This window comes from Phialemonium atrogriseum, assembly GCF_030411735.1.
Source record: "Phialemonium atrogriseum strain 8032-3 unplaced genomic scaffold QBC33scaffold_1, whole genome shotgun sequence".
Lineage (NCBI taxonomy): Eukaryota > Fungi > Ascomycota > Sordariomycetes > Cephalothecales > Cephalothecaceae > Phialemonium > Phialemonium atrogriseum.
Genome location: NW_026848138.1, coordinates 1166004 through 1188489, shown reverse-complemented (window position 1 = coordinate 1188489; position 22486 = coordinate 1166004). Strand labels below are relative to the sequence as shown.

The following is a 22486-nucleotide window of genomic DNA, read 5'->3' as shown; positions in this document are numbered from 1 at the left end:
TCGTCCTCGAATTCCACATGAGTGGTGATGTGTGTTCCTTCCTGCCAGGAATAGCCTGCTGGTGCGGTAGGGGAGATTTCCACTCTGATTGGCCCCTATCGATCATCCCCTTGACCCACCTCAACAGAGCCGCCAACTTAATTTCAACTTGACCACCTCCTCCTCCCCTGTCTAACTCCTGTCTCCAGCATCATCTTGCATAAGCTGACGCAAAACGTCAATGTGACATTTCTACCACGTAGGTCAAGTTTGGCAACGTCTCGTACGATAAAAACGACACTGCTTTCTGCTCCTGGGTGTCAATCTCAAGCGAGATGATCCCGGTCACCTTCTCCTTATCCAATTGATGCGCAAGCCCAAATGGAGAGAAAGATAATTGGATCGATGGCATCTTTCCGCAACCGGAATGTGGAGAGGAGGCAATATCTAGGTGTTATTTGAATCTCACAGTATTGGTCGTTCTTTGTTCTCTCAGTATTTTCTTACTCGGAGGTTCACCCCCTATTCATGTGGCCCGTGCACTCGTCTCCTTGACTCGAAATGCTGCGGTGAAGGAAGCGTGTACCTGTACTTGGATCGAGGATAGGGCACTCCTATTGTCTATTACGCTCAATAGGACCTTATATCACAATTGACCCCGTTTTATGACACCATATTTCTCTCCCGCCCTCCTGCTCGAGAGTTCCCCCGCCCACCTGAAAAACTCTCCCGTGGGTCCATCTTACCTTTGCCTATCTTCAATATTACATCTCCAACCCTGTTTACCATGTCGCCTACTTCATAACCTACCAAGTTCACAATACGTCCAGCGGTTCGTACTTCCTCCCCGGCGTTATGCTTTCCTCCACCAAAATATCATCATCATTGTTGTCATACCGTGGCCTCATAGTAATATCATATCTAGCTATCCTGGACCATCAACCCGTGGTCACGGCACAAGATGGACGAAACCGAGTGCCACTATGCAGATTATGCTTGGGATTCGACTGCGGACTCGGGCGAAGATCAGAATGACCACCCGATGGATGGCGAGTTCGGCGGCCTGTGCCCAGAGGCTATCGAGTCGGCAGACCTATTCCAGCATCCTCAGAACGATCGATCTTCATATCCGGTGATCGTGGCAGCAGACCTATTCCAGCATCCTCAGTCATACCAATCTTCCTGCCCGACAACGCCTGCAAGCAGCACGTTCTCCGGTTCGACAATATCTCCTCAGGTCGTTGTCAATGGCGTTCCTCACACCGCCGGCGAGGTTCGACTCATGGCAGAGTTACTCACCCAGGCTCGACAAAACAGCGAATTGCCGCCTTCAAAATACCCAAGCTCAAATGCCGTTTCCATCGTCGAGGACTGGAATAAGCTGAGAGCCCTCCGAGAAGCACGTGGAGACCCAGCACTTGCGCCGCCCGAAGCTTACCTCAACCTGCGAGTCACCATCGCCCAAGATATGCGAGATCGTGACGTCAGGCTGGAGCAGGAAGCCGAGGACCAGAGAGGGAATCATTTCGTGAACTCTGCGTTAGCAGTGATCCAGGATCGAGGTCGACTCGCCGAGATCGTTCAAAGCGCCGTTTCCAAAGTTGACGGCCATGGGGCCAACAATGTCCCCGAGGTTGATATTCGTGCTGTCTCCGAACACCTCCAAGCCATAGTAGAGAACACCATGCTTGACTCATCCTCCCAACTGCGTTCTAATATCAGCCGCATGGATGGCCAAATCGACGCCCTCAAAGCCCAGATCGATGTCTTGACCGGCGCAGCCAACGGACAATTGGGAACCCTGGCCGTCGCTGCCAATACGATTCCTGGCACTGCCCATGGACATATTTATGATGCCATGCGGCACGCACTTAGAGACGTTATGGCCGAGGCTCTTCGGACAGTCGAATTTTCTGCGCAAGCTTCCCGATCTCGGCACCCCTTCCCCGCCTTAGCTCAAACCCCCTTTCAAGATCGACCGAGTGTAGGACCCCATCATACACAGGGCGGCGCTTTAGGACTGGTTGCCCTGCATAAAGACAAAGTTACTCCGGCAATAAGGACTCGGAAGCCACGAGGCCATCGGCCTACGCGCCTGAAGGAATATATGGGGAAGCTGTTCACCAAGAAGGAAACCGAGGATTTGCCCTGAGCAGCAACTGCGAATCGAAGGGTACATGGATATATATATCTCATCCCTTCGTACACTCGCGGACTTTTTTCTCGTCAAAGGGGCTGTTCAATCGTCGGTTATCGGGCTTTCGGAGAGCACATCGTTGGCTTACTCGCTGTCGGGGAGGAGTCGAGGACAATCATGAATTTGGGATTTGGAAGCAGGGCATGCTGTTGGGGTCGCGGTCAACGATACACACCCGGGAAGAAGGATGCTATCTAGCAGGAGTCTCTTGATGACCCATCAAGTGTCGCAGGGAGACGAATGGACCTGTGGTTCTCTGGCTTGTTTTTCTTATGTAGGTGTTTGGCACGTGAAATGGGTCCAATGGCGCGGGGGCCATGTTGGCATTGAAGGCGGTCAAGGGTCAGGAGTAAACAATGGTCCCTCTCACCTAGGTGACTTGTTGGATCTAGGTACACCGTTTGACCGCGGCGAGGGAGAGTCTGCTTGTTTTTACCCGAACTTCAAAATACACTCGAGACCTTGGCCACATCGATATCACAAATCCGAATCACTTGTACCATCCATCGTCACGGCATCTATCATCACCACATTCAATCGACCTCGCGAAGCTTACGAGGGGTCTTGATTCCATTCTACGGAGCAGGTATCTTTGGAGAATAACAATCAGTCAGCTTCGTCCTTCCGGGGCAACGAGTCTTCGGTATGCTCTCCTCCTCGTCTTCACCCAAGAAAACCCCCTACTAGGTGTACCCCTACCCACCACACCACTCGCGTCTCCTGGAGAAACCACATTCACCTCCACCTTCCTTTCCACCTGCAATCACAATATCCACTGGCCTACAAATATCTGCCCTTCCTTCTCTTCTTACTCCTCTCTCCCCTCACCACACTCAACACACATCTTCCAGAACCATAACAACAAACCCATCATCGCATCGTAAACATACCTCCCCTACCGCGAGAATCTGAAGAGTGGTCGACTCTAATCGACTGACTTCCTCAAGCCTCGCTAGCTCTACTACGTAAGACCTCCCAGGCTCTTCAGATCCGCGCAGTCCTGCAGGCTTTTTCCAATATCCGAAAATCAAGCCAAATTCTCGCGATATCGAGGACACCCGGTCAGCTAACTCACGCCTTCGCAGATGCCCAGAGCATCATCCCCCACCTCTATCCCTTCCACATTCTTCCTACGACTGCCCAGACATCGCACCGGCGTGCTCTGGACGGACATCAACTGAAAACCCCTATCTTTCTACAGTATCACAGACCAGGTAAGCCTCCAAATTCAGCCGTCATTCCGATATCAAACACTCGGGGCCCTCGCCTTCGCCGGTCACCCCGACAGGACTCTGCTTCTTCCTCGCGGTCTGCCCTCTCCCCCCAAACGACACCTCGATACCGCTTATCTCTTCACTATTGTCCCCCTGCCACACTTTTCCTCCGTACCCACTTCGCCCACCTTCCCTCACTCCTCCATCCTACCTTCATCAACACTCATCTCCATAACCTCCCACCTCATCCTCACCTCTTCGGTGCCTCTGATTCTTTGCGTACGGCATCAGACTCTTCACATCCCGCCCCGCTGCGTACTTGAAGGCGATCTGCCTTTCCATATCTCCCAGGTAAAGAGTATTTGCTTACACTGTCCCGTGCCCCATCCCCGGGGCAACGCGGTATCAACCTAATCTTCTCCCTTCGTGCTGTCAAAATTTCCTTACCTCTGGGCATTCTACTTTACTATCATCAACTCGCTCTCTTCACCTTCTCCGTGGCAGTCTCCTACCCTCCCACTCTCCCCCCTCCCCGCCATTCTTTTCATCACATCCGCGAACTCATTCATCACCTTCTCTGCCCCTCCTCCTTCATCCATCTCATCAGAGGTTGCAGAAGCTCATCAAAGAGGGATATCGGAGTCTAACATGACGTCAGCTCTGATACTCTACGACAAACATGCCGTCGGCTAAGAAAACCCCAGCTAAGGCTGGAAAGACCGTCGCTAAGACGCGTCAGAACGAAACCCGCAAGGCTGTGACCTCCCCGGAGCTTACCACACCCACCCCGGGCAGAAAGAAGAAGACCCGAAAGGCGTGGCCGTACACTCATATCCCTCCCAAGCCCGAAGACACGGCCAGAAATGGTCGCCATGAGGGACGCAACTTGATCACTTGGACTCGTAAGTATCCCCCCACTGAGGCGAATGAGATATGTCTTTCTGACACATCTTGTGTGTCTGTCTTGTGAAGGTCCTCGTATGGCCGAGAAGTTGTTGCTCCACATCCAGTACGAATGCCATCGCTACAAGATTGACCTCCCTTGGGAGAGTATTTCCCATCGCCTGCATCCGGGCTCGTCCGGTGGTGCTATCATGCAGCACTTCAACCGACTTCGTTCGCACCTAGTCGCCGAAGGCCACCTCGTGCCTCCGGTCTGCCAGAAGCCCGGCACTGATGGTGCCGATGTGACTGTTCGTGGGTACATCCGGAAGTACCCCGACTCTGATGATACTGTCACCACGCGTGAGGTCCCCTTCACCGAGCCCATGGAGGATCGTAAGTTCAATCTGCCCGATGCCTACAACAACAAGCGCATCAGCACCAGTTTCAAGCGTGAGCAAATGGGCGGTCGAAAGCGCAAGGGTAAGGCCACGGGCGCCGCTGTGAAGCGATCCAAGACTGCCTCGCCCGAGGTCGACTTGGCCGACCTTGATAGTGATGGCGACTATAATCCCGGCCGCGAGACCCGGTCCATCAGCGTTCGTCGCTCTAGCCGATCCAAGATGACTAGATCGTTCATCGAGGACCACGATGACCACGATGACCACGAGGAACTCGAGGCGAGCTTCGGAGCTGAGCAGGACGTCGAATCCGATGACGACGATGACCAGACCGGCGAAGAGGCCGATGATGAAGCCGAGCAAACTGGTATCGAGGATGAAACCGAGCACACCGGTATCGAGGATGAAGCTGAGGGCACCGGTGTCTATGCTGAATACGAGATTGATGTGATCGATGGCGACGAAGACGATTATAGCGAGGACGGCACCGAGGATGGCGAAGTCGATGTATGTCTCCTACCAACAGTCCAGATCCCCCTGTTTCATTGATATAGTGCTGATGAATCATCTACAGGTTGTCAACGATCCACCTGCTCCCGTCAGCCTTCCGGTTCCTAAGCAGGAGCCCTCGGAGAACTCCGATTTCTTCAACAATGCCGTCCCGTATAACAACAACGACATGATGTACGCCAACTCTCACAATGGCATGATGAACGCCAACTCTCATGGCGGCATGATGAACGCCAACCCTCATGGCGGCATGATGAACGTCAACCCTCATGGCGGCATGATGAATATCGGCTATCACAACGGCATGATGAACGCCAACCATCACAACGGGATGATGACCACCAACTATCACCACGGCATGATGAATTTCAACCCCCAAAACGGCATGATGTATACCGGCCCTAGTGGTTTGGAGTATGTCGCCTCTGCCAGCGGCAATGACTATGTCCCATACAACTATGCCCGGGTTGGCCAGTATGCATTCCAGCACCCTGGTCAGGTCACTTTCGGACATGGCTCGGTTTCCCACACGAGCTCCTACTCTCCAGAGTCTATCAATGGTCCGGCGCCCCATGGCTCTGGAGGCATCGACCCCATGGCGAGCAATCACCAGATTCCTCACGGCCTGCCTGTTCCGCAGCACCAGTTTGGCCACTCTCTCGTGCAGAATGCCGGTGCCTGGGTCAATGGTCTTGAATGCATCGAAGACCCTTTCTATGGTTTCAGCAATGGTGACGATAACGAGTGCGATGACAAGTCCAGTGTCCAACACTAAGTCACTATGTTTTTGGTAAGTATCTACTGATTCCCAGTAACAAATTTCGCCAGACTAACGCTGGTTCCTTAGACATCTATTGGATGATCAGGCCCCTCGAGGGTTATTTCGACATTGCGAACTCAGAATCGAGAACGAATCATGTGACAGCTTCACATTGCAACAAGCCATACCCGACCTGCCTTCTGTGCCGTCGAAGTCAAGACAAGTTCTTCCCGCATACAAAGAAGGAGACTTCTCGGACACATCGAGCTGCAAAGACAAGTGGGCACGGAAAAGGAAGGAAACCAAACATTCCTCACTGGCTGTCTTGTTACGCCGTATTTTCCTTTTCTCTTTTTTCTTTTCACAACAGATTGGCTTGGAACTTTGGCAGACCTTCATGGTCGATATGCCTTGGACACAAGAGCCTCTTCTGGCTTCCCAGAGGACATTCTCAAGCCGCCTTGGTGATGGCAAACACCAGGAATAATGACTTGGTAATCTTTTTCCTTTGGCATTTCCCTTTCTTTCCATCTCTTTCCTTTCGGCAATTGGGATTTCATATCCTGCCGACTCAAGTACCTTTCCTTTCCTTCTGGCAATTGGGATTTCGTATCCTGCCAACTCGAGCAACTTTCCTTTCCCGTGTCGTTTCTCGAGATGATTGACGAGAATGAACATTGATGAGCAATGGCGTACACCGGCAAAAATGGTAGATCGATAGATGTGGCAGCAATGCCCTGGATGGATCAAGAATTGTTGGCAGCAATGCCAGGATGGGTCAAAAGACGCCCGGCGAGGATGCCAGGGTGGATCAAAAGGCACACGGTGAGGACGTCTAGATTTTGCTTGTGACGATAGCCTCATTGCATAGATTGTCAAAATAGAAATGAGACTTCTTTCTAAACATCTCCTGCTGTTGCTCTTAACATATGGTTGTGTTGCCTTTGTCAGATGAATCTACCGATACCGAGGCGTTTCCAAAGCCACGGTATTGCGGGGCGTTTGATCAATATATCTCTGTAGATGATGGATTGGCTTTCCATGTCGACATTTTGCTGACCTTCGATTAACCTATGCATCAGCTTGAGCTGATAAATACCGAGGTTGGGAGTGCCCAGATCCTTGATCTTACTTCTGCTTGAGTTGGACCTCGCAACGCACCACAGAGTAACATCACAAAGATACAGAAATGTTCATCACAGGCAAGTATTCCCTGACAGGATTGACATGAAGGATAGGAAGGACTCCCACTAAAAGCATTTGTTTCTGAAGCGTCAATGGCAGAGGAAGCGGAAGAATAGTAACCAACATAGTCGAGATTATATGTAAAAAAAAGGGGGACTAAAATCATTTATTTCCACAAGGTTGCAAACACCAAGCAGGCATCTCACTGATGTAAATATGGCTATCTAACCCAGAGGGCGGTAGTGAGAAAATAGAGACACTTCACGGGAAAGCCTATATATATGGACAAGCCTGCGTCAAAAGGGGCATTGGATTTGATGATCTCGGCTCAGGGGTACCCCTGAATGCCGGGTTAACGGGATTCGAGTTGGTCAACGTCTGGAAAGGCGTGGTGGGCTGATATAAAATATACATGTGTAAACCAACTGGAATCGATCAATACTGGCGACGGCAATACGTCAAGCTTAGAGAATGGGAAGGGGGTATTCCTGTACCAGGCTTCGAGTGTCGGTTATGTTTCCGGGCCATTTGTTGTTGGCCCGTGGTTTGCCGAATTTCGAGAGAATGATGGTCGTCGATGTTCCTGCCCCACAGAAAGAAGTAGAACGACTCAGTCAAGGAACTAGTCCCAATCCGGAATAGCGGCTCCGAGCTTGGCCTTTTGAGATCATTGACAATTTTTTTTGGAGCTTCGGGTCTTCAGTCTCGAATTTCTCCCTTTCTTCGGCTTCCCAAGACTCTTTCGTAGAGCTTGATATTGATACCCTTTCATACCTTCTTTGCCCCAATATCTCTACCTATACACACATATCAACATGCAGCGCGCATTGACAAGTCGGGCAAGGGCTTCCGTCCTTTCCCCTTCCTCCGCAGCTTCGAAGTTCCGTCCTAGCACTGGCATCTCCCAGCAACTCCGGTTTGCTCACAAGGTACGTTCTCGGACTGACCATCCCTGGAGCTAGACTGCCAACGGAGCTGGAAGCTTCACATATCTCTAGAATCCAATTTGCTGACCACGTGTAATAGGACCTCAAATTCGGTGTCGAGGCTCGCGCATCCCTGCTTGCTGGTGTCGACACTCTTGCAAAGGCTGTAGCAACAACACTCGGTCCCAAGGGCCGGAATGTCCTGATTGAGTCCAGCTTTGGCTCACCCAAGATCACCAAAGGTTAGTTGAACCTCGCCGACTGGGAAAACCCCATGGGCTTTCCGACTTGCTGACACGTATCAGATGGTGTTACCGTTGCGAGGGCCATCAGCCTGAAGGATAAGTTCGAGAACCTCGGTGCCAAGCTGCTGCAAGATGTTGCCTCGAAGACGAACGAGACCGCTGGTGACGGCACCACCACCGCCACCGTCCTGGCCCGAGCCATCTTCTCCGAGACCGTCAAGAACGTGGCCGCCGGCTGCAACCCGATGGATCTCCGCCGAGGCATCCAGGCCGCCGTCGACTCCGTCGTCGAGTATCTCCAAAAGCACAAGCGGGACATCACCACCAGCGCCGAGATCGCTCAGGTTGCCACCATCAGCGCCAACGGCGATAGCCACATTGGCGAGCTCATTGCCAATGCCATGGAGAAGGTTGGCAAGGAGGGTGTCATCACCGTCAAGGAGGGCAAGACCCTGCAGGATGAGCTGGAGATCACAGAGGGTATGCGATTCGACCGTGGTTTCGTCTCGCCCTACTTCATCACCGATTCCAAGGCCCAGAAGGTTGAATTCGAGAAGCCCCTGATTCTTCTTTCCGAGAAGAAGATCTCTGCGGTCCAAGACATCATCCCGGCTCTTGAAATCTCCACCCAGCTTCGACGACCCCTTGTTATCATCGCCGAGGACATTGAGGGAGAGGCCCTGGCTGTCTGCATCCTCAACAAATTGCGAGGTCAGCTCCAGGTCGCTGCCGTCAAGGCTCCTGGCTTTGGTGACAACCGGAAGTCGATCCTCGGAGACATTGCCATTCTCACCAATGGCACTGTCTTCAGCGATGAGCTGGATGTCAAGCTGGAGAAGGCTACGGTTGACATGCTGGGCTCAACTGGCTCCATCACCATCACCAAGGAGGACACCATCGTCCTGAACGGCGATGGCACCAAGGACTCTATTGCCCAGCGCTGCGAGCAAATCCGGGGTGTCATGGCTGACCCCACTACCTCGGAATACGAGAAGGAGAAGCTCCAGGAGCGGTTGGCCAAGCTGTCCGGCGGCGTTGCTGTCATCAAGGTCGGCGGCTCGTCCGAGGTCGAGGTCGGTGAGAAGAAGGACCGGTTTGTCGACGCGCTGAATGCCACGCGTGCTGCTGTTGAGGAGGGTATCCTCCCGGGTGGTGGTACCGCCCTCCTCAAGGCCTCTAGCCAGGCGCTGAAGGACCTCAAGCCTGCCAACTTCGACCAGCAGCTCGGTGTCAGCATCGTCAAGAACGCTATTACCCGGCCTGCCCGGACAATCGTTGAGAACGCCGGTCTCGAGGGCTCCGTCGTCGTTGGCAAGCTCATCGACGAGCATGGCGCCAACTTCAATATGGGCTTTGACAGCTCCAAGGGAGAGTACGTTGACATGATCCAAGCCGGTATCCTCGACCCCCTCAAGGTTGTCCGGACGGGGTTGATTGACGCCAGCGGTGTGGCCTCGCTCCTCGGCACCACCGAGGTGGCCATCGTCGAGGCCCCTGAGGAGAAGGGACCTGGTGGCGGCATGGGTATGGGTGGCATGGGAGGCATGGGAGGCATGGGCGGCATGGGTGGCATGATGTAAAACACTCCTGATCGGCCCTCTCCTTGTTATTTTTGTACGCTGTGCTAGGGACATTTGGCCTCGGTGTTTAGGGGGATGGGTTCAATGTGCCTGTATAATCTCTCCTCTCTTCCCTCACTGTGTTCATACCCTACATGTTCCCCAAAGGCATATCACCCCATGGCTTGGCCTGGATTTGTATATTAATATACCAAGACCAAAATGTGTTCGAGTAGAGAAGAATGAGAACTGGTGTATTCTGGTTTAAACATGCACCTGCTGGACGACGCTTTAAGGTTCCCTAGATTAGATGGGTGCGTTGGATCTCGTATTCCGACCAGTCGAGACTCCCCCCTTCACTCGTGTCAGCCTATGAAGTAGCTCTAGGCATCATCATTAGGTCTGGTTGGGATCGGGCTTGATAAGGAGGTGCCTGTTCGCAAAAATTGGGTACGAAGGCAACCAACTGAGTACCTAGGTACCTACGGTGTGGTTCCGTTGCCAAATCACGTGGCCGAACTGTATGTACTGTGCAGTACCTTGATCGAACGACCCTGCCCAAAACCGCTGCCCGTCTCACAGAGCAACGACGCAATCAACGCAAGCCCACCATAAGGTAACCCCACCCCCACCAGCCCACCATCCAGGCTCCGATGTTTTTCTCCTGCTCCCCTCCTCCTATTTAACAACCCGACCAACCCTTGTGCTCGCAAGTCGCATCTTCCAATTTTCGCCGACTACATCCAGATCCAGTGTGCCCAATCCAATCTTTTTTTCCCCGCCAGAGCTCTGAGCGCCGCCTTATCGTGAGTGCCCGTTGCCCATTTTCCCTGCTCGCCGTGTTCCCCCTCATTTAGACCTCTCTCTCCGTTCCAACTTCGCCATCATTGCTGACGAAAGGTCCCGAGCAGACCCCACAAACCTTCAAGGCCACCTTGACACACCGACATCATGGTAAGATCGTAGTACCTATTGGGGAGCTTGCGCATGCTGATTTTTGCGCTCTTTTACAGTCTCAATCAGGGTCAGTACTTCTCAATCCACCCCCTCTTCTGACCAACACTGCATCACGCCCCGCCTCGGCACAGAAACGACAGGACTCGAAAGCCTTGGACCAAATCCGTCGCATTGAGCACGCGAGAGGCTAACAGCGTATGCAGAGCCACCGTCTCTCCGGAGTGCATTGAGAGCTACAACAAGTTGAAGCTCGACAAGGTATACAAATACATTGTCTTCAAGCTCTCGGACGACAACAGGCAGATCGTCGTGGAGGAGGCCTCAGCCGATAAGGACTGGGACAGCTTCCGCGAAACCCTGATCAACGCCACGACCAAGTCCAAATCTGTATGCACTCCCCAGCCCACCGACTCTGTGTGGCAACCATACTGATCATGTATTGATAGGGTGCTGTCGGCAAGGGACCCCGCTACGCTGTTTACGACGTCGAATATCAGCTTGCCTCGGGCGAAGGAACACGGTACGAAGCACTTCACAGGGAAGCACGTTAACGCAGCGGCTAAGTCTATCATAGGAACAAGATTACCTTCATCGCCTGGTCGCCAGATGATGCTGGTGTCATGGCCAGTCTCCCCCGAAACCCACGCTGCCCCCTCCGTTCTCTACTAACCTTGTTACAGGCCAAGATGGTGTACGCCTCCTCAAAGGAAGCTTTGAAGCGCTCACTACCTGGTATTGCGGTCGAACTGCAAGCCAACGACTCGGATGATATCGAGTTCGACTCGGTCCTGAAGACCGTTAGCAAGGGGCTGGCCGGCAAATGAGCGGACCGGCTGCGAGAAACCTCGGGTATGCGTTTGCAGGACCTACAGCACAAAATGAACACCCCCCAAAAAAGTGGGAAGGCAACCGTGATCCTATCCTTGAATTGAACTCACCTATCGGAGACGGATGAACGAAAGGACATAGCCAATGAGTAGACGGATGGCATGGTGGGCTTTACGCCACTTATGAGGAAACGATTATCTAAATGGTCGTGGACCTTTTTCTTTGCAACCCCCAATCTTGCTCTCCCTGCATATATCCTCGACCGTGATGATGAACTTCCAGATTTGATGCGGGCCGTGGCTATCTATGTAAGCCAGAACAATCAGGTTGGACTGTAGGTAATTCCCGAATGTACGTAACACCGGCTTCGGGAGTATAGCAACCGCCCTTTCCTAGGAATCCTGCCCTTAGCATGCGTCAACCTCTATCACCAGCACCTCTCATAGCTGCAACATGCGACCGAACCGTTTGCCCGCCCGTCTCTGCAAGCCGGCATCCAGGGTCCGCTCATCCCAACAGCCCCACGATGTGCCGTCCCAATGTCCAACGAACGGCCTCGCAACTCCGTCCGTCAAATTGTAACCCATCAGCTCCTTCCCTCCCAAGCCCCACGGAACCGCCCCAGCGCCTCCTCAGCAACCGCCTCATCCCGCACCCTCTGCTGCAGGAACCCCCTCAGATCGCCCCAGAACTCCTCCGTCCCCAGCACCGCCGTCCCGGCAAGCCCCTCCGCGACAACAACCCCGGGGGCTGGCGGTGCCTGTGTCGCCGCCGCCGCCGGTGCCGCACCACCACCAGCACCCCCCATAACCATAAACGCCAGCTCCACAACCGCCGCCCCGCCGTCCTCGCCAACGAGGTCGCGCAGCACCCGCGTGTCGGGCACGGGCTTCTTGCGGTGCAGCAGGCGCACCCGCGCGGCGGGGACGCCGGCGCGCGCCGCGACAGCGGCCTTGATGTCTAGGACGGACGTGCCGGGGGGCTGGGCGAGCAGCTCCGTAACGACGTCGTTTCCGCCGCGCTGCAGGAGGGGCCGGACGGATACCGTTATGCCTGGTTCGGAGCCGGGGGCGCGGCGGTGGGGGCGGGTCATTTGTTTGGCGGGGCGGGGGAGGGTGTACTGCCACCCCCGGGGGGTTGGTTGGTTAGCTTGGGAGGTATGGGTTGGGAGGGGAAGGGGAAGAGCTTACGGGTGAGCGCGCTGGGTATGTTCTTGGGTCTTCGACATGGTCTGGTGTGATCTTTTGCGGTCGCGAGTCCAGCGTGGAGAGGAAGGACTTGGCGAATGACACTTCTGCCATGTTGGGCGGTTTGTAGGTTAGAGATGGGAAGGTGAATTGATAGCTCAGCTCCTGGGTTTTTGGGCGTGGTGCTCAAAGATATCGAGGTATGTACATCCGTAGGTATCCTAAGGTCTGGGGATCGTCATCAAGCAGCCTCGCTGGTTCGGCTAATCCACGGAAGAGGCGGGGCGGGAAGGTTCAGGGACAGCTTCGTTATCTTATCGGCGGAAATAGGGGTTGAAGATGCAGACAACTCTAAGACCAAGCTCTGGAAAGGGAAGAATCGAAGTAAATGCCAAGAAGGTGTCGAAATATCAAAAGCCAGATCCAGGCTCGGAACTCAGGATCACAAGGTGAGTTAGAACGACTGCTTGGGGATGATCTCTCTAACCTCGTAGAGGGTGACCTAGAAGGGAGAACTCAAGAGTCGACTTTCTTGGGCAGTTGAATCAGTCTGCGATCTAGGCAATAAATCTCGGAAATAAGCAATTCGTCTCCTCGGAAACGAGGGATGACGGGTCTGATAGCCCAAGGGGATAATAGGCTTAGCAGAGTACTCCTCGACCCCTTACTTTTTGGGAGGCCTCATCGCCAAGGATCACCATGTCAACATGGACATGACGACGAGATGGATTGTGCGACCCCCATAATGACAGAAGTAGCTTTTGCTTGCAGCCACCGATTCCGTCAACCCTGCCAGCAGCATAGGCGGCTATCTGGCCCAATTGACATGTAGCTGGACCAGGGTGTATGGACTGTATGGGTTCGTATTAGGCATTAGAGCTTTACGAGTAATTAGTAATTGGCCGTGAGGCCCGACGCCGGAAGCGAATGTTTCCGTCAAGAGAAGCTGTCCGGCCTGTTGCCGCCGGTCTTTGTGGTTCATGCCATCATCTCGCTCAACATCATCAACACCAACATTTCCTACCGTCTTCACCCTTCGTTAAACGACGTTAAAAAAGCAGCAACTTTTTGCCCCTTCAGCAAGAAACCTATCTGCTCGACTTCTATGATGACACCCGGAAAAAGCAAGTCTATCCACGCAGAGTGAGATGCCCCGGTGCTCTTACGCATGTTTGATGGAATCGTAAACCCAGTCGTTCAATCATAATCCAGCCCACGGAAATAATCCACACACACCGCACTTGTCTTTGCAAAGTCCAACAGGCCAAAAAGGCAATGCCGACAGCAGAGTCAGAGACCGCAGAAGAAGGAAAAAAAGCTCTAGAAACCCGATGGTCCAACCCAAAACACCGTATTCCGCCACCCATTTCCCCAAAACTGTAACCCGTGTATGCTTGCCCCGACCGTTCTTGCCCATCGAGACCCCCCCAACCCTTTTCATGATATTTTGTCATGCATCTGCATCGTCCCTATTGTCGTGGTCGTGTTCCCTTGTGTTCTGTGAGGTCTGCTGTCTATTCCGGAGGCGGCGTTGAGAAAGTGGTAATAAAGATATACTGGAGAACAGGAGACGCAAGAAGCGAAATTTGAATGCCGCATGGGGGCATCCTGTCCCCTGGAGCAGACCGGAAAGGGGGGGGGGAACGTTGTAAGTGAAAGTGAAGATGGATGAGAAGAAGCGGATCGGTGGGCAGGGAGGGGGGCTAGTTAGTCCCTGACGCTGGCGCTGACAATATCGCGTATTGCCCACTTCCAAGCATCCTTGTCGCGGTTTCCGCCGTAGCCGCCAATCCACTTCTCGCACTTCCTCCTCCAACGATCTTCCTCTTCGCGCTGGCGGCGCACGAATTCCGGTCCGACATCGAACTCTTCACCGACAAGCCAGTCGTCTTTGACGTCACTGACACGCCCTTGGCCACCGTCGCTGGAACCACCCATGGTGTGGTCTTCCAGATCCGGAATGTCCTTGAACACGTCCTCGTCGTCGTTGAGGGCGTCAAACCCGTCCATGGTATCGCCCTGGTCGGATTTGCCGCTCTGGGCGCCGAGCTTGAGCCAGCACATGTTCTGCGGGTCGAAGACCATGCCACCGACGACCTGGACTCCTTTGGTGGCGCCGATGTTGGTGATCAGCGCCGGGCGCGGTGTCGAGTTCTCCTTCTCGCGCATCATGAACGGCGGCATGGACGCGGTAGACGGAGATGACGCTGGCGGGTCAAAGGCATTCAGGACGTTGTCATTGCCCTCCCATCGGAATGTCTCGGGATTGTAAAACATGCCATTCACCACTAGACAGAAAGGTCAGCACTGTATCAGCCAGGTTTGAAAGTCGCAACTTACGCTTAGACTCTTTTGGTGGATTCAGATTCGCGATCAAATGTGGCTTCAGCTGCTGGGTTCGGCGTTGCTTCTTCGACTTCACAGTTGACTGCGGTAAGTGGGGATTCAAGTTCCCTCTCGTCGAGAGCTGAGCAACGCGTTGTGTAGTGAGAGGTGCGAGAGGGCCGCCCGACGGGGTCCGGTGTGCCAGGCTGGTCTCCCTGGCGATTCGGCTGGCAGCAGTATCGCGAGCGAAACTCGGCACAAAGTCACCTCTCGCAGATTGGGGGCCAAGGCCGAGGGGTGATGGCGTGCTGTTCCTGTCGGGCAAGATATTCTGGTAGATCTTATTCCGCAGGTGTGCCTTTGGGCCACTAGTTATGGGTTGTCTCATGTACCTTGCCTCAGCATGCGATGATGTGGGGAGGTCATCAAACCCATCCAACTCGTGGCCGTCACCAAATTGCTTGACACGGCGGGGTTTGTTCAGCTGATGCCAGGCCCCTTCTTGGGCGATTTTCTCCACACTCCGGTATTTCCTTGGACTAGGTGATCGCATGGTTGACCGAGAGACGGCGCGGGAACTGGGTCGGAAATCGATGGCGTTGTCCGAATCGTGGCGCCGGAAGGTTCGGGAGGACTTGTGTGTGATGTGATGAGACTGAGATGCGGAGCCGCCAGCGGGCAAGAATGGCACCGGGGCCTTTCTCGCCAATGATGCGGCGCTCTCCCCCGTCCTCGGTCGATCCACCGGAGTCTTGGGGCGCAGAGACGACTGTGGTCGGGAGGTCATATCCGACCTCGATGGTGGGCGGTCATACCCACCACGCGATGTCAAAGGCCTGGCTGGAGATTGCGGGGGCCTCATTGCAGGTAACGAGCGCTTGAGCCGCAGAAGCTGGGCGTTGGTGGTTGTCGGCGCATCGCGAAGAGAGATTGTCGACGTCTTCTGGCCGAGCTCTCTTCTTCGGGGCGTTGACGGAGGTAATGATTGGGCAGATGAAGGAGTTGTAGGGGTTGGAATGCTAGATATCGAGGATTGGGCTGAATGGCCGCCGAGGCGCGAGAGAGAACGCCTCGTTGGGGGGATAGGACCACCGCTTTCAGAGACAGGTTCTAAGGATGACTGCGTATGCGATCGCTCGTGACTGATCACTGGCCCCATAGGCCTGGGAAGACGGGATACGACGGCAGGTTTGCTGGTGAATTTGAGGGCCACAGTGGTCTTTGGTCTAGACGGGCTAGCAGGTCGGGTCTCCTTGAGTTGGATATTGCGATGAAGTGTCAGCTTCCGGGAATCGAAGACCTCTCCGTTACCAATGTCGAGACCGGATAGGAAATCCTCCTTGTCCGCATCCGGTGGTGGACGTGGTGTCTTGGCCGACTTCGGTGGCTCTTCGACTATCCGCTCAGGGGAGCGGCTCTTCCTCCGGCGGTTTAGCCTCTCCCCAAAGTTAACCGGTCCGCTCGGCAACACAAGGCCATCCAAGGCTTCGTCCTCGCTTTCCGCGGTAAATGAGCTTGCAATGCTGGGGCTAAGGGCCGAGACGGAGGAGCTGCGGTTGGATCGCGCATCTCGTCTAGTGCCCCCAAATCTCGTCCCAAGGCTGCCTTCGCCCCAATCGAAATCGTCCAGGGCATTCGTGGAAGGTGTCTTGGGTATGTCTCTACGTGTAGAGAGTCTCAGCTTACCATCTGATGGTAATTCGAAATCCATTTCAAAGTCGTCATCCAACCCATCCTTCTTTTTCGGAGTTGGCGGCGTGACCAGGGAGATAGGTTTGGGCGCATGACGGCTATTAGCAACTTTGATGGTTGCAGCGCCGTCTCCGAAAAAGTCATCGTCGTCATCGTCATCCCGGAAGCGGTCCAGATCGATAGCGGCAGGAGGAACAGCCGATTTGCCGGGTTCACTCTCCCCCTGGATGACAGCGGGTGATGCCCTGGGCGGTTTTGTTGGGCTGGGTTGTGTGGAGCCACTAACTTGTCGCAGGGCATCCGGAAACTTGGAGCCGTCTTGCGGCTTAATACACAGTGACTGGCCAGCATCGGGAAACTCGAGGTCATCGCCCCAGTCCTCCTGGATGATCTGCTTGATTTTCCTTCCTCCTAGTCTCTTAATCGTACCGCCCATCAAGGCCGAGGGCGGCACATTAGTCGGAATAGGAATTCCAGCCTTTGCAGCTGCGGCGATTGCGTCTAGGGTAGACTTCTCATCGTCGCCTGGCAGAAGGACATGCTTCTCCTCTTCTCCATGTATGGATTCGAAGTCGGACATGAACGAGGAATGTGAATCTCGGCGATGCGAAGGGGCGTTGGCAGATGTTGAGTGGCTCTGGAAAGTCAGATCTTCACCGCCGATTACGAAGTCATCGTCGTCCCAGTTCTCCACCTCATCCTCCACGGGTTGGCGGGGTTTAAGTCGTAAGGTATCCATCGTCGGAAATGTGTGGCTGCGATGCGCGCAGCTAGAGATGGGGTCTTGTCGCGTGCGCAAGAAAGATCAGATGGAAAGGAGATGCGCCTGGCTGGTTTGGGCACGGCCACGATTGTAGGGCGACAGTAGTAATCGGGTCAATGGTGAGGATTCATGATCGTCAGCATCGACCGTCCAAGGCACCCAAGCATATCCTCGCAATCAGATCTCTGTCGCGCCAAAGTTTTGTGTCCAGTCTGCGTCCAGTATGTGTCCAGCGATCTTCCTATATGGGAACCTTGGGATTCTCTCGTGCGGAGTGGCAGTTCCGTAGCGAAATTGTCGTGTGAGTGGTTGAGTTTTCCCGGTCGACGTACTCAACAGGTCAATTTTCGCTCGGCTGTTGGATATGCGGCAGACGTCGATCGAGTATAGGGTTCGCAGTCAATATAGGTGACAATAGGTTCATGCAGCTATGTCAACCACCTCAACGGCCAACGGAAGGGATAACTCGAGGAATCCAGAGGTTTCGCAGGTGTGGAAGTGTTGGCAGGTTCAATCCGAGTTGCAAATTGAAGTGGTTGGTCGGTTTACCAGGATCACCAGACGTTGAGAAAACCCAATGGCTGGGGGGAAAGGCGGCATTCACTGGATTCCTGGCACGGGCCAGGGAAGCATTCACAAGGAGTGGCTGGTGGCTTCATAGTCACGTGGAAGGTGGGGCTGCGCCTTGGAGCAAGCGAAATGATTGGAGAACGCGAGACAACGCGTCTAAGACGCGCTTGCCCCGCATTTCCATTCAGCATCTGTTTCAAGTTTGAGGAACCGCCTTGATTTTTCCTGGGGGTTGTGAAATGATATCAGGGCTGATATCATTGATACAAATCATTCCTAAAGGCTTTTCGACCGCTCGGAGAAGGAAATCCTTATGAACAGGTATCCTCATTCCCGTACCTGAGGTTGCTATGGTTCCTGAGAGTCTAATAAGTCTGCCCACAAGCTTTGGTCCTAACTTTTTGCAAGAGCTGCTGCTGCCTTGGAGGCTTCCGTCTGTCCACCCCCGTGATTCCCACTGATCTTGCATCCACATAAGACAGCCACGTTTGCAGTCCGGCACCTGGACTTTTGAAGAAAACCGTAATCTCCTGTTGTTTCGGCTGTTTATTTGCCTTCATGAGACAACGTCTTCATCCATACAAGGGAGAATGAATATATGAAGGACCCGGGAAAACACGACCAAAATAGAACCGTTTGTCGGCGGCGTCCAAAGACCCCTTGCCGTCTACCGGATCTGGGGAAGGGTAGGTTGTTGCAAATCCTTCGCACTCCTTCGCACTCCATCAATTATTAGGAGGGAATCCCGTTTGCCGCTGGCCGACCCTTCAATCTCGACATCGTTTCATATTTGGCCGGTCTTGTTCGGATGCAACGGAGAGCGCGTGACAGCGCCCTTCCATCATTGATTAACCCGCAAGCCGCGAGCCGCAACCCTACCCATACTAATCATCTGGCTATGACAGGATGACGACGACGCACGTCCTCCGCATCCCTCGCACGGATGAGGAACAAGGCTTTATCCTAGTCCAGGTCACCTCCGCTGGGTCCAGAGACTTGGATATCAAATTGGTTGCGACCGAGGGCTTTGCCCCTTACATGGTCAAATGTGCGTATGCCGTGCGTCTACTTGCAAGCCACCCCGCTCCCACCCGCCCGCTCTAAGGCACATCATCCCGTCCAAGTGGAGCCCTTCCCCCCGGATGAACGGGCGCCAGACATGATTTGCTCGTTCTTCCCTCCCCCACGGAAGCTAATCTTCGAGAATCTTTTGTGACATGCAGTACGACACGATCGCATTTCGCGGCTGAAAGTCGAAAATAGCCCCTGTTCGCAGGACGAATGGGAGCAGTTCCTCGTTTCAATCCTGCTAGATCGGGAGTCCGTCCCCGACATTGAGGCGGCGGCCCACGTCGTCGAGGAGGACTCTATCACGATCACCATTCGCCGGCGAGTCCAGGGGATCACCGTAAGTGCTCGGGGTCCCGCAGATGAGAGTAGATGCTCCGGTTCTGACCCCTGCCTGGTGTAGCAACGCCTTGGCAGCCTTTCCCTGAAACATGACGAAGCTCAAGATATCCAGCTCTTTGAGTGGTGCAGCGCCTCGATCGCCGCCCGAGAGAAGGTCAAGGCAGACCTGGCCTCGACGGCCTCCAGGGCCCGAGAGCTAGAGAGCGCGGTTACCGAGCTCAAGGACCAGCTGGAGGAATTAATCCAGGCCAAGCAGTCTGACGAGTCTGCGCTCCTCGAGAAGTTCCGCGACCTCCTCAACGAGAAGAAGGTCAAGATTCGCGAGCAGCAACGGCTCCTATCTTCTGCTGGCGCCGGCGTCGGCGCCGCTCCTGCCCGGGCGGCCTCCACGCAGGCCGTTAGTGACGCCGAGGAAGACGGCGGTGGCAGCAGCCACGTGCCGAAGCCCTCGAGGCCGTCGAAGCGCAAGGCCGCCCAGGCCGCCGAGCCGGGCGACGAGTCGGACGACGCCCTCGACAAGATGGAGGTGGACAAGAAGCACGGCGAGGAGGACTCGGAGGACGAGCAGACCACGGATGCGGATGAGACCGGCAGCGAGCCCGACGATGACGATGCCGAGCCTCTGCCGGACAGAAGGCGTAATGCTCCTAGCCGCAAGAAGCCTTCGCCCGAACCTGCAAAGACGCGCGCAGCCCCGACGAGGCGGGGAGGGAGGAGTAAACAGGGGGAACCCCCTGAGGCTCCACCACCAAAGCGATCACTACCCTTTGGCTTGGGCAAATCCGCCACGGCGAAGAAAAATACTGCACAGGATGAGGAGAGTGAAACTGATGACGATGAATTATGAAGGGGGGAAACACGGCTCGAGTCCCGGTCTCTTTAATAAAATGATATCTTTGCTTTTCTATCTTTAGTCCGCGTTCTCAGGATACAATACATATCACCGCCTGTCCTCGGGCCCGAACTTGTGGGTCCAGAACGCCCGATAGTGCTTCTGCTTCCCCGCCTCCGCGATCTCTCGGACCTCCCCCGGCGTCAGCTTGAAGGTGGGCAGGTTGGACAGGTAGCGCTGGAGGCGCTGCTCGCTCGAGCTCGTCGTCAGGGTCACGATCCCCTGGTCGATGCACCACCTCAGAGCCACCTCGCCCTCGCTGACGCCGTACTTCTTGGCCAGGGCCTGGTAGATGCCGTCGACGGGGCCCGGGGCCGCCCTCGTGATGGCGGCCAGCGGGGAGTATGCCGCCACGGCGATGTTGTTCTTGCGGTGGAAGTTGAGTAGGTCCCCGTGCTGCAGGTACGGGTGGTACTCGATCTGGTTGATGGCGGGCGGGATCCTGGCCGTCGCCAGGGTCGCCTCGAGGTGTTCCTGGAGGTAGTTGGAGACGCCGATCGACCGGGCCCTCCCGGAGTCCTTGATGGCCTCCATCTCGGCCCACCTCTTCTGCAGGTCCTCGGGCGTGTTTGAGGTGAAGGGCGAGTGGATCAGGTAGAGGTCCACGTAGTCGAGGCCGAGCTTCTTGAGGGAGGCAGAGAAGGCCACCTCGATGGGCACGCCCTCCTTGGCGTTGGTCTTGGTCGTCACGAAAAGCCTCTCCCGCGCGACCCCTGCCTGCTTGATCGCCCCGCCGAGTTCTGCCTCATTTTGGTACGCTGTTTTATCAATTAGCTACTGCTGGCAAAGGCCTGATCCTGTGAATCGCAAAAAAAAACATACACTCAGCACCGTCCAGGTGAAGATAACCACTCTTGATGGCTGTTGCCGTTATGTCGACTATCTTCTGGTCAAAGGGGGCCTTGCCATCGTTCTTGTAGTTGGCCGTGCCCAGGCCGTATGCGATCTAAGTTGATACGATGTTAATCCTAGGAACATGGTGTGTGTATTGCTTTTAGAAGCTCGAGAACCAGCCTTACCAAGGGGATCTCATTGCCATCATTCAGCTTCAGGTTGGGAATGTAGTCGGATTGCTTCGGGCTGGTGCCCGTTGCATCCGGTTTATATGAAGAGCCGATGGAGTTCATTGCGAGGTGTATGAGCTGCCAGGAGAATCCTTTTGAATACTGGACTGTTAAGGGACTCTTCTTTTCAGTAATTGACTTGATACGGGAATCGAGGCAACAGGGTCGGAGTTTGCGACATCGGATCGCTGTATGAATGACCGGAATGGCGTGCTATTATGTCTACACTCTACAACGACCGCCCTGCCCCCGCCCCGCCCCCGCCCCCGCCGGCTATGACGCAACGTCGGCTATCTTTTCCACTACGTTGGCCAGCACGGCACTTAGCAGCGAGAACTGTTTCAGACTAGAGGAAGTCGTGCGGGGGAAGCAATCGCCAGCAGGAGCTCGTATTTCCGAGCTAAGAGTACAATCCATCCGGCAGCCCACGTCATATAAGACGGGTCATCATCCGTGCCATCGGAACAACTGCCGGATCATCGCCGCCTCCCGCCTTTTCAGCCCGGAGTGCCGTTCCCGGGCCTTGGCAGTAGCCACATAGCTTGCCAAAACATCGCCGCCGTCTCATCCTTTTTCGCCGCAACACACAAACTCTCCAACTTCGATCAACCCTCCTTCGCTCGCGTCACTACAGTTTCCAAATCCCCGTATAACCTCCGTCGCACAATCCTATGCCCTTTCGCCCATCCCTCCAGCGCGCCACCATAATCCAGCACCGCCCACTCCCCCGCAGGCTCCCCATCTCCGCCGGCAGGAGGTCCACCACCACCATGGCCAAGGCCCCACCCACCAGCACCGACGGCGTGACCCTCGCCGAGCTCCCCAAGTCCTGGAGCTTCACCTCCTCCCTGCCGCCAGACCCCCTCTTCCCGACCCCGCAGGCCAGCCACCAGACCCCGCGCGACCAGATCCTCCCGCGCCAGGTCCGCGGCGCCCTCTT

General features: G+C 54.8%; 9 protein-coding genes across 9 annotated transcripts; 5 read left to right on the top strand and 4 right to left on the bottom strand.

Moving 5' to 3' along the window:
* Positions 1-940: 940 nt before the first annotated feature.
* Positions 941-2131, top strand: QBC33DRAFT_553953 (uncharacterized protein; the record flags this gene model as incomplete). Its single annotated transcript, XM_060429454.1, has 1 exon — positions 941-2131. The coding sequence occupies one exon, from the start codon at positions 941-943 to the stop codon at positions 2129-2131; it is 1191 nt and encodes a 396-aa protein (XP_060288716.1).
* Positions 2132-4069: 1938 nt separating this feature from the next.
* Positions 4070-5958, top strand: QBC33DRAFT_583339 (uncharacterized protein; the record flags this gene model as incomplete). The annotated part of the gene is made up of 3 exons (XM_060431377.1): positions 4070-4292; positions 4363-5180; positions 5248-5958. The coding sequence occupies 3 exons, from the start codon at positions 4070-4072 to the stop codon at positions 5956-5958; spliced, it is 1752 nt and encodes a 583-aa protein (XP_060288715.1).
* Positions 5959-5972: 14 nt separating this feature from the next.
* On the bottom strand, positions 5973-6848 carry QBC33DRAFT_12991 (uncharacterized protein). The gene has a single exon (XM_060422040.1). It carries the CDS (start codon positions 6805-6807, stop codon positions 6046-6048), a length of 762 nt encoding a protein of 253 aa, XP_060288714.1. The 5' UTR covers positions 6808-6848; the 3' UTR covers positions 5973-6045.
* Positions 6849-7807: 959 nt separating this feature from the next.
* QBC33DRAFT_615105 (chaperonin Cpn60/TCP-1 family) lies at positions 7808-10285 on the top strand. The gene is made up of 3 exons (XM_060432625.1): positions 7808-8057; positions 8155-8296; positions 8360-10285. The coding sequence occupies exons 1-3, from the start codon at positions 7944-7946 to the stop codon at positions 9877-9879; spliced, it is 1776 nt and encodes a 591-aa protein (XP_060288713.1). The 5' UTR covers positions 7808-7943; the 3' UTR covers positions 9880-10285.
* Positions 10286-10335: 50 nt separating this feature from the next.
* Positions 10336-12100, top strand: QBC33DRAFT_521448 (cofilin). The gene is made up of 7 exons (XM_060426465.1): positions 10336-10664; positions 10770-10812; positions 10872-10882; positions 11019-11202; positions 11262-11335; positions 11390-11438; positions 11496-12100. Exons 2-7 carry the CDS (start codon positions 10810-10812, stop codon positions 11637-11639), a joined length of 465 nt encoding a protein of 154 aa, XP_060288712.1. The 5' UTR covers positions 10336-10664; positions 10770-10809; the 3' UTR covers positions 11640-12100.
* Positions 11819-13037, bottom strand: QBC33DRAFT_521446 (uncharacterized protein). The gene is made up of 2 exons (XM_060426464.1): positions 12834-13037; positions 11819-12763 (listed from the first exon to the last, which is right to left on the bottom strand). Exons 1-2 carry the CDS (start codon positions 12942-12944, stop codon positions 12230-12232), a joined length of 645 nt encoding a protein of 214 aa, XP_060288711.1. The 5' UTR covers positions 12945-13037; the 3' UTR covers positions 11819-12229.
* A 1373-nt stretch (positions 13038-14410) lies between these two features.
* Positions 14411-17809, bottom strand: QBC33DRAFT_12866 (uncharacterized protein). Its single transcript, XM_060422037.1, has 2 exons — positions 15171-17809; positions 14411-15118 (listed from the first exon to the last, which is right to left on the bottom strand). Exons 1-2 carry the CDS (start codon positions 17584-17586, stop codon positions 14538-14540), a joined length of 2997 nt encoding a protein of 998 aa, XP_060288710.1. The 5' UTR covers positions 17587-17809; the 3' UTR covers positions 14411-14537.
* A 905-nt stretch (positions 17810-18714) lies between these two features.
* On the top strand, positions 18715-20484 carry QBC33DRAFT_12733 (uncharacterized protein). Its single transcript, XM_060422029.1, has 4 exons — positions 18715-18866; positions 19086-19228; positions 19404-19588; positions 19652-20484. Exons 2-4 carry the CDS (start codon positions 19087-19089, stop codon positions 20435-20437), a joined length of 1113 nt encoding a protein of 370 aa, XP_060288709.1. The 5' UTR covers positions 18715-18866; position 19086; the 3' UTR covers positions 20438-20484.
* Positions 20428-21773, bottom strand: QBC33DRAFT_521435 (NADPH-dependent conjugated polyketone reductase C1). Its single transcript, XM_060426463.1, has 3 exons — positions 21502-21773; positions 21305-21428; positions 20428-21240 (listed from the first exon to the last, which is right to left on the bottom strand). Exons 1-3 carry the CDS (start codon positions 21607-21609, stop codon positions 20531-20533), a joined length of 942 nt encoding a protein of 313 aa, XP_060288708.1. The 5' UTR covers positions 21610-21773; the 3' UTR covers positions 20428-20530.
* Positions 21774-22486: the final 713 nt, after the last annotated feature.